The 14,867-nt window shown below is 46.8% G+C and overlaps 1 protein-coding gene across 5 annotated transcripts in view; it reads right to left on the minus strand.

The window, feature by feature from the left end:
• STEAP2 (STEAP2 metalloreductase) overlaps positions 1-14,382 on the minus strand; it is a 39,809-nt gene extending 25,427 nt beyond the window's left edge. For 3 of the 5 annotated variants that reach the window (XR_016442319.1, XM_090047121.1, XM_090047124.1), the window contains exons 1-2: positions 14,287-14,381; positions 1,608-2,130 (exon numbers count right to left, since the gene is read on the minus strand). Coding sequence is in view for 3 of the 5 variants with exons in the window: in XM_090047121.1 (XP_089903247.1) it covers positions 1,608-2,099 (492 nt within the window). In the remaining 2 variants the exon portion in view is untranslated. Of the gene's footprint in view, positions 1-1,607; positions 2,131-14,286 lie in introns of all 5 variants that reach the window. The other 2 variants (XR_016442318.1, XM_090047122.1) reach the window with 2 other exon arrangements.
• Between the last annotated feature and the right edge of the window lie 485 nt (positions 14,383-14,867).

Genomic DNA, 14,867 nt, shown 5'->3' on the forward strand with positions numbered 1-14,867 from the left:
GCTGAACAGGTTCAAGTCCCGCAGCCTGTCCTCATAGTTACTTCTCCTGCATCACAGAGTGTAAAGGCAGCAAGGGTCAGGCTCTTGAGCTTGTATACAGAACTCCAGAAAAGTGGAGGTGTACCAATACATTGGTGTCATATCAGATCGGCACCGATATAAAGAAAACTGTCTGTACTGGAAATTGGCCTGAGATGGCCGATAATTTGGCCAATAAGTGACTTGTCCATGCATAGCACGTAGGCGGTGAGGAACATTGCTGGGCAACTTGGAGAGCTGCATGCAGCTGGTAAGTCTGGTGTGGTAGAAGGGGAGGGGGCAGGGAGCAGATCAAGGTGGTGAGGGGAAAGCAAATCGAACAAAAAAGAAAAATGACAAGTTAATTAGACACACTGCCCCACGAGGCAAGTGCTGCCCAGATGGGCTGGGGTGGGTGGCTCCCACTGTTGCATGCCACTTGTGCAAGAGCTACTTGTCCAGTGGCTTGTCCAGGAGGGTACTGGGGAGGAGGGGCCATGTGACCCCCATCTGCATGGGGTGGGCTGGGACCAGGGCTGTGCCAAGGTCTTCCCAGAGGGGTCGGCCTGAGCATGGGGTGGGTGGCAGCGGTGCTGGGAAGAGGCCTGGGGGCGCTACAGCAAATTTTGGGGTGGCTGTAGCCTCCCCCCACCATAGCCCCCTCACAGTGCTGCCACTACCAGCCCTGCATGCAGCCCTGCCCCACCAGAAAAAGCCTGCCTCGTCCAACCTGGCGCAGATCCAGGGGCACACCACCCACCCCACCCTCTCCTGGACAAGCATCAGATGAGCTGCCAGACCAGCGGCTCCTGCATGAGTGGCACACAGCGGTGGGAGCTGCTCTCCCCTCCCCAAAGCTAAAGCTTTATCCTGTGCCCACCCCACCCTGGCTGGGCAGCGCTTGCCGCAGGCCCTGTCCCACTCCTCCCTCACTGTGGGGGCCTTGATCTGTGACCCCACACCCATTCCCTCTCCCTTCTCTTTCCACCCCAGACTTAACAGCTGCAGGCAGCTCTTCAAGCTGCCAGGCTGATATCAGCTGATATGCCTCCTTAAAAGTTGGCTATCAGTATTGGCCCCAAAAATCTGTACCAATTCACCCCCAAGAAAAGCAAAGCAAATTTAAAGCTGCTCCACTTTATGGAGGAGTGTTTTGAGGTTTGTTGGAGGCACATAAAGTATATATTGAGCAAGAAGTGCTCAAGCCATCTCGGATCAGAAAATAGTCACATATAGCTGTATTTGCCTCCTTCCTTTCCATTAACTGGGTGGACTTGGAGCAGCCCAGAAGGCTTCAGTAATTTCTAATTTTAAACAATTTGTTTCCAATTACATTTCCACTTATATCCCAAGACCTGGAGTCAAGCTTTCAAATTTCTGCACCTTTTTTGCAAAAGTTGATGGCATCACTAAAATTTAAACAAAAGTATTTGGGAAATACAGCTTTTATCCTTGTTTAAGTGTTAGGAAACACAAAGAAAAGAAATGTTTGGGAAGAGGACATTAAGTGCTAGTTCTGCTTCTTGGCATCAGGGAGCTATGATCTTATCCTGCATACACATCATACGAAGGCAAAACACAAACTGTACCTGTCTGCTGGCATCCTTGGGTCCTAACTGTAGTGCCCAGGCTGACACTACATTAAATCCTTTGACAATGAAGGAATCTGGAAAAAGTGATGCCAAATACTCTGCATTGGATTCTGGATACTGATCTACCCTTGTATTGTTGCTAACATCAACAAGAATTTTACCAACAAGTAGATGCTTCAGGTCCCATAAAGAGGCATAATGCTCTCTGTGTATGGCAAGAAAAATTATGTTAGTTTTGGCTACTGCATCTTCATGGTGAGTGACATCAACCACATGTGGAAAGAACTCAGCAGCAAATTTGGGGTTTCTGCTTCCTATGACCACATGGTATCCACATCTGATAAGCCGAATTGTCAGGGACTTGGAAAAGTCTCCACTTCCAATTATGCCTACAGGGATCTTACTGGCATCCTTGATACCATTGACACCATTAGGTAAGAAGGTTTCATTGCGGTTCTTGGGGCTTCCCATCATTGAGATCGATTCCATATTTCCAAGACACCAAGCCTACAATGATTTCCTTTGAAAGAAAACAAAAACACACAGCATTATACATTTTTGCAACATGCTACGATTATTAAAACAGCCCTCAAAGCAAAATTCAGTGGGTCTAATTAACTTTTCATTTTCTTTTTTGTTCAATTTGCTTTCCTTTATACAGAATGTACTAATTAAACTTATTCTGTATTATGTCAGTAATACAACCCAAAACACAACATGCTGTAGTTGCTTAACTAATATAACTGCAGACAAAAATATCAGAGGAGGGAAAATTAAAACAGAAGGCAAGAAAGTAAATATGTATTTCCAAATATATTTGAAATGCAATAGGAGTCAATGAGGCAGAGAGATATGGATGCTATTTCAGGTGCTGTTTTGCTAACAGCTATGAAATTTTGTAGAGAATTGGAGGAAGCTGATGCTTAATGATCAGAGGGGAGAGGAGAAGTGTAAGGTAATGAGCTAGACCCTGCTCTTGTTTATACAATATAGTCTCAGTTTCATTGGGATAAATTTTAGGTCACTTCATTAGCTTTGCCTTTGAAACTGCTTTAAGGGCCCAGTTAAGGGGATCCATATTTAAAACTATGAATGTAACCATTATGTACTTCAGTTACCCTATTTGTAAAATTGAGGTAATAATTCTTTCCCAACCTTGTGGGATCAGTGTCATAAGAACTATGGTCAAAGCTCCATATAGAGTATTTTATTTGCTATTATTTGGATTATAATGTTTGTTCAGAAACCTTCCAACAGCCCAAATCTTGAATGCTATCTCCAGAGATCTAGTGTTAAAGTGAAACAGCTAGTTTGGAAGGCCCAGTTGTTGTGTCATTGGGCACTTATACATAATGGACTTCTACTCCAATGTGTTCTAATTAGCACATGCTGCAGCAGATTTGATTAGTTGCCTCTGCTGGAGTATACTAATTAGCACGCTCCAGCAGCCTCCACATCATATGTATTCAGCATCCCCACATTTCAAATTGACACCGGGGGTGTGCTTTAACTAAAGCTTGTTGAATGAGCTTTAGTTAAAGCACCCCTGCTGCCATTTTGAAGCACGGGATGCTGAATATACATGATGCTGTGGGCACTTACAAAACACAAAGATTGCTACAAGACAAATAAGCTCCCTCCCTTCCCTGTTTTGTGTATTCAAGTCACTCTCTTATTTGGTAGCCTGCATTGTTCATGTTGTTTCCTAGCATTTGGCAAAGTGAACTTTTGCTCACAAAAGCTTATGTATCCCTGAATCAGCTGGTCTATAAGGTATACCTCTCCCATGCCTTCCACTTCATTTCAGGCTAACACCGGGAATCCTTTCTCTGTAAATAAGATTCATTACTCATTGTACAAACACAGAAAAAAAGGTCTTTGCCCCCACAGAGCTTACAAAAACCAAGTAATGCTACAATTTGTAAGTGCAGAATATATGACTTATCAGACTGTCATAGCTTTCTAACAAAGAGTGAAATCCAACTAGTCCTCTAGCAGCTTAGCTGTGTAAAGAATCCTATCACATGAATACTGAAGAGGTTAAACAGTCCTTTATCAGAAAGGCAGAGATAATTTCTCTCTTGTACCATGTACAAGCTATTCTTTATAGCTCAGACTCTGCTGTGATAAGTATATATTCAAAAATAGTACTAGACTCATTGATCTAAACAGAACAGCTCAGTTGTGGTAAGTTTTACTGTCTGAAGTCAGAGTCTTCAAACTGTAAAACCAGATAGAGAACTCCAAAACTGGTCTTGGTCCTGGATGCATGCCAAGTTAAGAACTTAACAGCAGTACCTGTAGGTCAAATGCATCCACATGACTGACTGTTAATAAGTCTGGGAACAATACTTCATCACTTAATACTTTCAAGCCTAGCCAAAAATAAATAAATAAATAAATAAAATGACCTTTTACTAATGATGTTTAACTTGCCCTAAGCAAGTAGACGAGCAGTATTTGCAAAGGTTGCCCAAAGAATTAGAAAATTGCAGCTCACTGCATTACTTTTTCACTCAACACTGCAAAAAATGAAAGATTCTTTCAGCTGAAGCAAATCTATATTGACTCTGAACATTATTTTTGGTCAAATTTTTTTTCAGTAGTGCTAAATATCATGTGAGAATTACCAAAAAGTAATCAAGAAGAGTCACTGTTTGTAACACTGACCAAGAAATTCTAGCAGAACAACAAAAACCGAATTACCCCATAGCTCAGCGGTTCTCAAGCATTGTCACTGTGGCAGAATCCAGGTAAAACTGCCCTGCACACACTCCTGCTGTTTCAGGGCTCCTCTGATCTACCTCAGATAGCTGGAGCTGGCTCAGCTGTAGCTCTTCCCAGTCTAGCTCCTCTTATGTTCTCCCAGAAACAGAGGCATGAAGGACAGTTTCAGCTACGTACCTCTTTCTGGATGAAGGATAGCGTGAGCCAGACTGGGAGCACCTGCCTACTTCAGGCTGATCAGAGTGGGGATGTGAAAGGTTAAATGATTGTTTAACCGATAAACCCAGTTACTGTTTAGCACAGGGTGGAATACAATCTGGCAGGGAAGGTAAGCCAGGCAGTGCCCCAGCATGTGACAAGGCTGGCAAGAGGGAGGAAGGAACAAAGAGAAGGGAAAGGGGAAGGGATGGACTAATACTCATAACCTATGAGATTAAAGAAGGAAACAGTAGGCAGCTTAATGACTTGTTAATTAAGCCATTAGCCACTCTTCACAGGTGCTCCCTTTCAGGGTGGGCTGAGTCTGGCTGGGTTGCCACAGCCTCCTCCCGCACCTCACATCTATAAGACTTGGAAGGAGGCTCTGGCCTGGAGGAGCCCAGGTGGGTGTGGAGCTGTTTTCCTGGTACTATTTTGTTCATGTATCCAGACAGAGTTTTGCTGGTTGGCATCCACAGGCTTCCTTGACTCTTTCAGGGGGCATTGGGTGCTGGCTGGTGTGCTCTGTTCAGTGTCCCCTTCTAATGATGTAGGTCTTAACCCATGACCTCACTCCCAGTCCTTTTTTCTGTTGTCCCATGTATTTAGTTGATGTGTCCTCACTGGGCTCCCTTAGTAAGGGAGGCTTATAGTTTCTGTGATGGACCTAGTCCCATGACCTTCCCATGGCACATCAAATAGGCCTCCCCCTACCCCACCAAAAGGGCCCAGGGACTGGCTCCCAGCAGTAGCTGTGTTATTAGTTAACCATTTAACCAATATAATTAAAGGAGGTTAAACAGGTAATTTTTTAAAATAATAATTTACAGCCCTAGATCACAGCCCTAAAGCAGGAGGAACATGCACATGTGCCACAGCCCTTCCTGACCTGGGTGTGCAGCAGGACTGGGGCAGTTTTATTTGCAGGCAGGAACCTCCCAGTTGAGAAGCACCAAAGTAAACTGAGGCAGCACCAGCGGTGTTTCTCCTCTGGGGATGCTGCCACATTAAAGATGTGGTGGGAGGGTGCCATGACTCTAAAAAGGTTGAGAGCAACTGCCCTTGCTCTTCAGCCCTTCCCTCTCTCACTTTTCCTTCCTCTTTCAATAAAAAATATCTCGCTAGAATAGGGGTTGGCAACATTTTTGGGCAGGGTGCCAAAAGCACCTGCAACCTCAGCTTGTAGGATGTTGTGCAGGGGTGGAAAGCAGAAGAGCTTCAAGGGGCCCAATCCTTATCGTGGCAGTGCAGCCCTAGCCCTTTCCCTGAGGCATGCATGCCAAGCAAAACACCTCTGCATGCCATGTTCTGGCACATGTGCCAGGGGTTACCTACCCCGGCCTAGAAGCTTCTTAAGCTTTCCTCTGCCAGGCGGTTACAAATTTAAAGAAAAAGAAAGCACTTCATGAAGACTCCAGTGTTGTCTACTGCTGAGACTCAGCTCTTATCTGCCTGCCTGCCCAAAATCCTGGCAGCTTAGCTTTCCTCACCTGCATCAGTTTTTATGTTATTAATTGTTAAGGAGTAGATAACAATTTAAATGGAGAGCAACCTTTGGATGCCTCTTTCATTTTTTATATATCATACAACTATCTGTGCTCAGTCCCATGCAATACTTGGTCCTGGTGAACCTTGTTTCTGTCCTCCCCCCACAGGAGTTCACAGGGCCAGACAACTCTCCCCCTTACTCCCCCCACCAAGCAGTTGTTGCAGGGCCAGATCTTCCCTCTCAATGGTTTCCCCAGGCTTGCTAGCCCAAATGATCCCCAAAATCACAAGTGGTCTGTGCACCAGAACACTCGATCCATTTCTTCATGGGAGCACCTCTCCCTAGCTCTGCATAAGCCGGTCTACCAAGTTCTCCCTCAAGATAGGCTTATGTGGCCCTAGAGCCCACCCCTTCTGGCCAGCGTGGCCTGGCCTTAAAAGGCACAGTTCCTATCTTCCTCATACTCTGTAACTTCTTCCATTACAAATTTATACCTTTTTTCCATTTAAATAAGCAACTTTTAACAAGAATAGCAAATAATTATAAATCCAGACAAATGACCAGCTTTACCACTCGTCCAGAACAGGACATTTACTTAGTAAGACAAATCTTTCCAGTTCAATTATTATATTTAAAAAATGTAAACTTAAGTCCCTATGCATTAGGACACCATTCAATGGATTGTTTCTTTTCTCTAAGGCTGCACTGAGAGAAAATCATTGCTTTGACAGCTATGTGACATTTAAACTCTGTTAGAACAAGCTGGGTAGGCCAACCATTTCTTCTATGCTGTTTACCTAGGCAGGATCAACCACAGAATCTCAAAGAGCAATGACATTTAAAGACAAAAAACCCCAGTGTTGTCCTTTTTTTTTTTTATTCCAGTGTTATCGGAGGCGATTAAAAGGTTTAAGTTTTGGCAAGCTATAATATACATATTGAAAATTTAAAAAAAAAAGTGTGGGGCCTCTTAGATTTGACATCTTTTAAGTGGGCCACTCAGGACAAAGATTTTCTTACAAAGTCAATCATGTTGCTCCAATTCACTAAATTACTCAAGTGGCTGACATGAGGACTGCCCTAGGATCAGCAGAACTAATAAGTATGGTGATTTTTGTTGTAGAACACTCTCAGTAATTTACTGTTCTCATTTCCAGCCTATTTTCTGGTGGATGATGGTGGCTCAGTTTTACTGTCTCTGTTAACCTTGGAATTCAGCACTGACAAGTTGTAGCCCATTGTGAAGAACCAATATTTTTAGAACTTCAAAAAAGATAATATCCTTATAGGAGTATTTTACTTGAGAATATATTTTCTGCAATTGGAAAAATATACCTCTCCTTCCTTATTGCTTTCAGAAAAGGAACCAAGAGAACACACCACTCTGTTGGCCTCGCTGTTATACCATTCTTCCTTAGCTTGCCCAGTTTTCTCACCGCATCAGGAAACATGAGCAGTGGCAAAATCTAGGCCAGGGGTCAGCAACCTCTTTGGGTGGAGTGCCAAAAACACCTGCAATTTCAACGTGTAAGATGTTGGTGTGCCAGAGGTGGATGGTAGGGGAGTTGCGAGGGGTCCAATCCTTGTTGCGCCAGCACAGCTCCGGCCCCTTTTCCAAGGTGTGCATTCCAAGCAAAATGCCTTTGCATTCCACGTGTGCCGGGGGTTGCCTACCCCTAGTCTAGGCCATCCTGTTTACAGAAGCTCAACCCTCCTCTTTCAATCAACTCTGCATCCCTTCATGCTCCATTTTTTAAAATCAGTTCTTACTCCCAGTTTGTTCAAATCTTTCCTGGATATGTTTTTCGACCTTGAGCTCAGTCTCTCTCTTTTCTTCTTCTTCATCCCACTTTTTTCTGTATTTCCATCTTTACTATGAAGGATATACCTTAGGAATTTTCATTGGACCTTCCTGGCTTTCTCAATGTTTTTCACACCCAGCAGGTCACTGGTCTCTTATTTTCTGTGTCTAAGTGAAATGCCCAACATTTTTAGCATCTTCATTCACTCATATGCCTTCTCATACTTCCTTAGCAAAATCACCCAAGTTTCCATTCCATCTCACCACTATGAGAAGGGAAGGAAGATTTTTATCTTCAGCTACTTTGGAATCTTTTTTGCAATGTCACACACACTTCTTTCCACTTCCATCCTATTTTAAGCCTCTCTCTTTCTACCACAGTTGTCTTTGTCAGTTAATGTAGATCCCAAGTACATGATGTCTGTACCTGACATAGGTCCTATCCTTTACTACTATGTCTTTCCATCTATCTCCACAAGCCACAATAACTTCTATTTTTCTGATGATTATTTTTAGGCCACTTTTCTCTAGATGCCTCCATCAATCTATATATCTTATCTATAATGCCGTCAAGTTCCACACTGGTTAGTCAACTGATACCTGAAAGCTTGTCCAACAGCTCTCCCAAATATACAGTTAGTCCAATAAAAGATAACACCGAAATGCCTTACCTCTTGATATTTCCTAGACCATTGTTGCTTCAACTTTCAACTCTTACTATTCCAAGGTAAAGAAAGTGATTTTTTATGGGAATATCCAGTTAAAATACAGGCAGTCCTCTACTTACAACATTTCGAGTTATAATGTTTCACACTTACAACGTTTATAAATTGACACCCTGTTTCAACTTTATGACATCAGTTTTGACTTTATAATGCTTGATCCAATGCGATACCAAGTTCACTGCATTGTTCCTTTCCCTGGAGAACATCTGTCGAAAACTCCTTGGACGCTTTCTTTAAGAAAGCAGGCAAGACTCCAGAAAAACCTGCAGCCAAGACTCCTGAGAAGACTCCAGCCAAGAACCCTTCAAAAAGTCCAACCAGGAACCTTTCAAAAAGTCCAAAGTCACCTCAAAGAAGTCCTTCCAAATCAATATGATTGCTATTTACAATATAAATGAGTTAATGGAGCTATATTACTCATCTATAATTGATCAAGTACAGAATTCTCGGGTATTTTTGGTGAAAATAGGGTATTGGGCCTTTGTTCAGGAACCAATCCCCCATTTATAACATTGTTTCTTATGAGAAAATTGGTTCTGAGTTACAATGTTTTGACTTAAGATGCAGTTTTTAGGAACCAATTGTGTTGTAAGTTCGAGGACTGCCTGTATCAACAATGGCTCATTAAATTTTATGACCAGCATTCTCTGCTCTGGGAATGAAATATGGTACTTTAGGCCAGAGTATGAGACAGATCATGTATGCAACTGTAACAAGAGGGGCATCCTAGGGTCCCAGTGCTCTCCCCTAATTGTCCTCTGTACCATGCCAAGCTGCCTACAAGCACCCTCGAATCTCGCCTGCCACGTCTTGGTCTTATATATATTAAAGGGAGGTTGCCTTTCATCCTCTTGGCCACGGTTCTCCTGTTATCCCTTGTCCTGTTTCTATAATGGGTGTTCTGTGTACCCCGGCCTTATGGGTTATGCGTGGCTCCAACCACCCCTGTACCATGCCCCGAGCCTCGCTGATGTACCGGACATTCTTCGGTCTCTCTCGTTGCGCCTCACTGGGCGCTCGGGCTCTCTGGAGCCCCTGTCTCTCTTGCTGCCTTACTAGACACTCGGAGTTGGCACACCCCGATACTACGCCTGCTCTGGCGCTCGGAGTTGGCATGCTCCTGATAGCGCCTTTGGCGCTCAGGGTCGGCACACTCAAATACTGCGCCCTTCCTTGCACTTGGGGTCAGCACCCTCCCAATGTTGCCTTTCCAGCTTTCGGCGGTCGCTGCCCTCCTTCTCTGGGGCTGGGTTTCCCACTCTGCTGCATAGGTCCCCTATGAGGCCTCCTCCAACCCCTAATAGCCTCACCCAAACCTCCAGTGAAATAGCAAACAAAATGCAAGCCCCTGGGCTACAACATAAATCTAAGCCATCTGGCTCCAACCTTCTTCTTGCCACACCAGAGTTGCTCCATCCGTTCCCAATCCCAGGCTGTTCCTGCAGTTTGGCTTCTACTCATTACACACTTAGGCTGAGCTCCTTCTCCCTTGGCAGCCCACAGCGAACTACTTGCCCGGCCTCTGCCCTGGGGTTTAAATGAGAGCCAGCCCTGTCCCTTCCGGTCAGCTGACCACTGGTAGGTGTGGGTCACTGGCTCCCTCTAGTTGCCCCAGCAACCAGCACCTGAGGAGTTATTCCAACTCTCCTTAGTTATCCCAACTCACCTTAGTGCCCGGCTACAGCAACAGATGTGATATTAACACTGTGGGCTTCAGAGGCTGTGTACAGATGTTTATTTCTACCAGGAGAAATTTCTTCCACTAAAAAAATGGCCTGGAAGCTGGGCCGTATAAATGTTTCTCCACCCCTATGACTGGAGAGCTTCACAGGTAAGCTCTCCAGCCAGAGACATGAAGGCTGCTCCTTGGGCCACCTCCACCCTGTCCTCTCCCCTGCTTGAGAAGGGGACAGGCTGTCAAGTGGCACTTGGCCACTGCTGAAAAGAAGCAGCTACCATAGACATCTGGGAAGGGTTCCCACCCTGAGTAAATAAACCCCCATTTGCCAATTAGTTGATTGGCTGGGGGAGCGGGGAAATTCTTCCATGGTGATAACCTTCCTGACTCTATCCCTGCAGAAGAACCCTACTCCTTGCACTCCTATGAGATGACTCAGAAGAGCACAGGGAGAGACCGGGACCACTCAGCTGCTGTGACAATGTATTTACAATGTTGCTCTTATGCCTTCTTTTTCTGAGGACTTCAAAAACAGAAGACTACAACAAGCCCAGGAAAACTAGTATGCAGGGTATTTTGGGAAGATAATCTAACGGATAAGGAGTGCAGGAGAGCTGGCAGTTACTAAAAGAAATTATATTAAATACACAATAGCCAAATACTCCATGCAAGGAAAAGATAGGAAACATAATAAAAGACCATTATATTATGGTCCATCAGGAGCTATTTAATAACCTGAAAAATCAAAAAGAAATTGTACTAAAAAGGGGGAACAAGGGCACATAAGTAATGATGAGTATAAAAAGATGAAAAGCACATAGGGATAAAATCAGAAAGCCTATGCACAAAAAAAGTTTCAAGTAGAAAGAGACATAAAAGGCCATTAGAAGAGGTTTCACATGCCTGTATTAAAAGGACAATAATAAAGGAAAGTAGCTCCATTATTTAACAGAGGAGTGCAAATTATAAGTGATGCAGACATGACTGAAGTATTCAATGCCTTCTCTGCTTTGCTTTTTCCAAAAATGTTTATTTGGACCAGATATTTAAAGAAAATAATTTTTACAAGGAGATAGCAGTTCAGGCCAGAGTATGGAAGAATAAGCTAAGGAATATTTAATAAGATAATATGTTCAAATCTGCAGGAATTGCTGAAATTCATCCTAGGATGCTCAATGAACTAGCCAATGAAATCTCATAACCACTGATGGAAGGGGAAGTCCCTCAAGACTGAAAAATGACAAAAATATTACCTATCATTTAAAGAAAGAAAAAGGAGGGTTTAGGGAATTACAGATCAGGCAGCTCAACTTAAATCCCTGGAGAGTCTGGAAAAAAATATTAAATAATCAACTGTTAAGTATCTAAAAGATAGTAAGGTGATAAAAATGTCAGCATAAAATTATTACAACAAATCGTGTCAAACCCATCTAATGTTTGTTTGATAGTGTAACTGGCTTACTGGGTAAAGGGAAAGAAGTAGATACAATACATCTTGATTTCCATAAGGGTTCTGATATTCACACAAGCAAGGTAAAGAAATATGGTCTAGATATAATTACCAGAAGGTTGTTGCATAAGTAGTTGAAAAATCATTCCTACAGAGTAATGGTTTACTATTCAAGGAAGAGACAGAATAATAGGAAAAGGAAAAAAATGAATGCTGAACATCAAAAATTAAAGGGGTAAAACAGAGAAAAAAAGAACCTGGCCTGCGGTCCCTGATTTGCCTCTCTGCTTTCGGCTCCCTGCCCTATCTGCCACTGCGCTGCCTGCCCCTCCCCTGTCTGCTCTGTGCCAAGCACATAAACTACCCGTGCCACCTGTGGCATACCTACATAGGTTAGCTACCCCTGATCTAAAAGATGCCAGAGAAATTTCCCCTTTTACAAGCAATTGGCCCAAAGTTTCTCAGTGATACTGGTATAACTTGTGATCTACAGTCTTTTGACCAGAACAGCAGTGGTCAACCTTTTTACACTCCCAGTCCCTCCATGGGATGGATCTGACCTGTGGACCCAATCCAGAGCCTGGGGCAGGTGCGACAGGGCCCTATCCAGCATTGCAAGAAGGATGGGGGCAGTCCAAACCCAATCCATCCCTGCAGTGAGCAGGAAAAGGGGCATGACCCAGCTCTGATCCAGCCCCAGGCGGGGAAGGGTCATAGCCTGACCCTGTGGGAGGAAGGCAGCATGACTTGGCTCCAACCTAACCAGGCAGGAGGAAAAGGGGCATAGCCCAGACCCGTGGTGGGGATGGGGGCATGGCCCAACCGCATCTTGGCTGGGCAGAGGGAAGGGAGCATGGTTTGGACCTGTGGGAGTGAGAGACTAAGGGGAGAAGAGGGCACAGGCTTGCCCCAAACCCGCTGCACAGAGGGAAGGGAGGCGTGTGGCCTGGCTGCGACCCACCACATGGGGCTTAGGATTTTGGCAGCAGGGTGGGTGGCAGTATTAACCGTGATACCAAGTATTATCTTGGGATACCAAGGCTCTGTGGGCCACATTCGGCCTGTGAGCTGGACAGTAAGCACCCCTGGACTAGGGCACTAGGTATGTAACAGATGACCTAGGCTTTATTTCCAATTCTGCCACTGATCACTGAATAATCTTGGACAAGCCACTTCTTGTCTCTCTCTCCCCACCAGCCTTTGTTTGGCTTTTTACAAGTTTTGCCAGGTAAGGAGCCCAAGATTGTCACTGAGAAGCATGCTTCATCCACTCGGCATATACTAAAGCCCAAAAAAAGAGGTAGCTTAGTATAGAGCTGTTGCGTGCACACCAAGAAGCACATTCAAGATAGAGACCATCAGAGTGCTGGGTTGCACGCTCAGGGCCACTTTAATAACTAATTTCTGGAATTTTGATGGGGACTGAAGAGAGACAAGTGGGCAGGAGGCCCTTCTTGGTGGCAGTCCTGGGCTTGGCATGGAGGCAGTACAAACAAGCTTTTAGTCTGAGACATAGTTGACACATAGGGTTAATGTGGGCTTGATACCCACTGAGCGACTGGTAGCCTCTTCTGTTATTATGGGAGCTACTAGGTATGTCAATTGATTTTGGGGGATAACTAAAGAGAAAACAGGGATGGGACTGAAGGTCACAGGTTCAAAACCAGTGCAGCAAGCAGATCTCTCTGGACAGTGACCACTGGCCTTCAAACATGTCCAAGGAGCCAGTGGATACTGCCTGGTAAAACTCTGCTTGGAGACATGAACAGATGAGCAACAGAAAAATGGCTCTGCAGTCCCTGGGGGCCTTCCCAGCCAGAGCCTCCTTCCTGGCCAGACACAAGACTAGCGTGGCTAAGGCCAGGAGGAGGGTGGCCAGGAGGTCCCGGGCCTTGGTGGGGCTGCGGATGGGGAGCGCAGGACCACAGCTGTCCCGGAGTCGTGCAGCCGGGACCTCCGCAGGAAGTGCTGGAGGAGGCGGCGGCGAAGGGGCTGCAGCCCCACCTGTGCCAGGGTGTCTCCACTCACAGAAGGGGCAGGGGTCAGAGGAGCCTGCGTGAAGTGCGCCAGGTACCTTCCGCGGTGACAGCTCTGCGGAGGAGCCACCAGCTGAAGTCCCGGGTGGCTCCCAGGAGCAGGGTACAAAGCAGCCCCACCGGGCTGAGCGCGCCCCGCCACTAGGTATCCCGGCGGGAGGCGAGGATGGGCCGGTGCGGCCCACACGCCTGCGGAGCTAGCGGCGATGGGTGCTGGAGGCGGACCGGCGCCACAGCCCGCAGCCCACTGAGATGGCGCGGGGGCGCAGCGCCACGGGCGCCCGAGCAGGGCCCCTCGCCAGCTCCGGGGCGGCGGGACACAGGGCAGGGGCTCCATCGGCCGGGTGCTGGGCGGGGACAGGTACGCCCTGGAGCCCCGCAGAGGAACCGCCGCCGCCGCCCCTGCCCCCGCCCTGACATTGCGCCTGACTTTGGGGCGGCCGCGGCCCCCAGGCTCCGCCGCACCAGGCCTGCGGGGCCGGGCGGCGCGGGGGAGGCCCGGCGCCGGGCCCGGACCACGGCGAGGAGGAGGAGGATGCTGGAGATGGGGCCGCGAGGGGCGACGCGCTCACCTCCTCGGTCCTCACCCCGCAGGACGAGCCTCCCGCAGCCTCCGCCGGCTCCGGCCACGCCGCACCTGGGGGGAGGAGCCGCCTCTCCCCCGCCCCGCCCCGCGCCGCCTGTCGCCCGGGCCCTGAAGAGCCGCCGCCGCCGCCGCCGCCGCCTCCTGCCCCGCGGCAGCGTGACGGGGCGGCTGCGCCCCTGCGGCCCCCCGCCGCCTCTGCCATCTGCTTCGGGGCGCGCGGCCCCAGCCCCGCAAACCAGGGGCTTCAGGCTGATGTCAGCAGCTCCCAGAGTCAGCTCCAAACCTGCTGGCCTGGATTTAAGCGCCCCCCCACCACCCCAAATGCCCCTGCCCTGCCCTGCCCTGCTGCAGATCAGAACCATCCTTTTTATTTGATTGTTTCAAACCTTAGGGCATTTCCTAAGCTGGTGCCTGCCCAGCAGAAGATAAATAGGATGCCCGTGCAGCAAGGGGAACCTGGGGTACAAGTGATCTGGATTGTACCTGCACTTGTACCGCGCACAGCTTGTTTCCCTTAAATTGGTTGAAAAGGTATCTGGGGAATTCAGTTCTCCCTGTTTCATTTAT

Source organism: Crocodylus siamensis, chromosome 5 (genome assembly GCF_052110815.1).
Source record: "Crocodylus siamensis isolate JL-2025a chromosome 5, ASM5211081v1, whole genome shotgun sequence".
NCBI lineage: Eukaryota > Metazoa > Chordata > Crocodylia > Crocodylidae > Crocodylus > Crocodylus siamensis.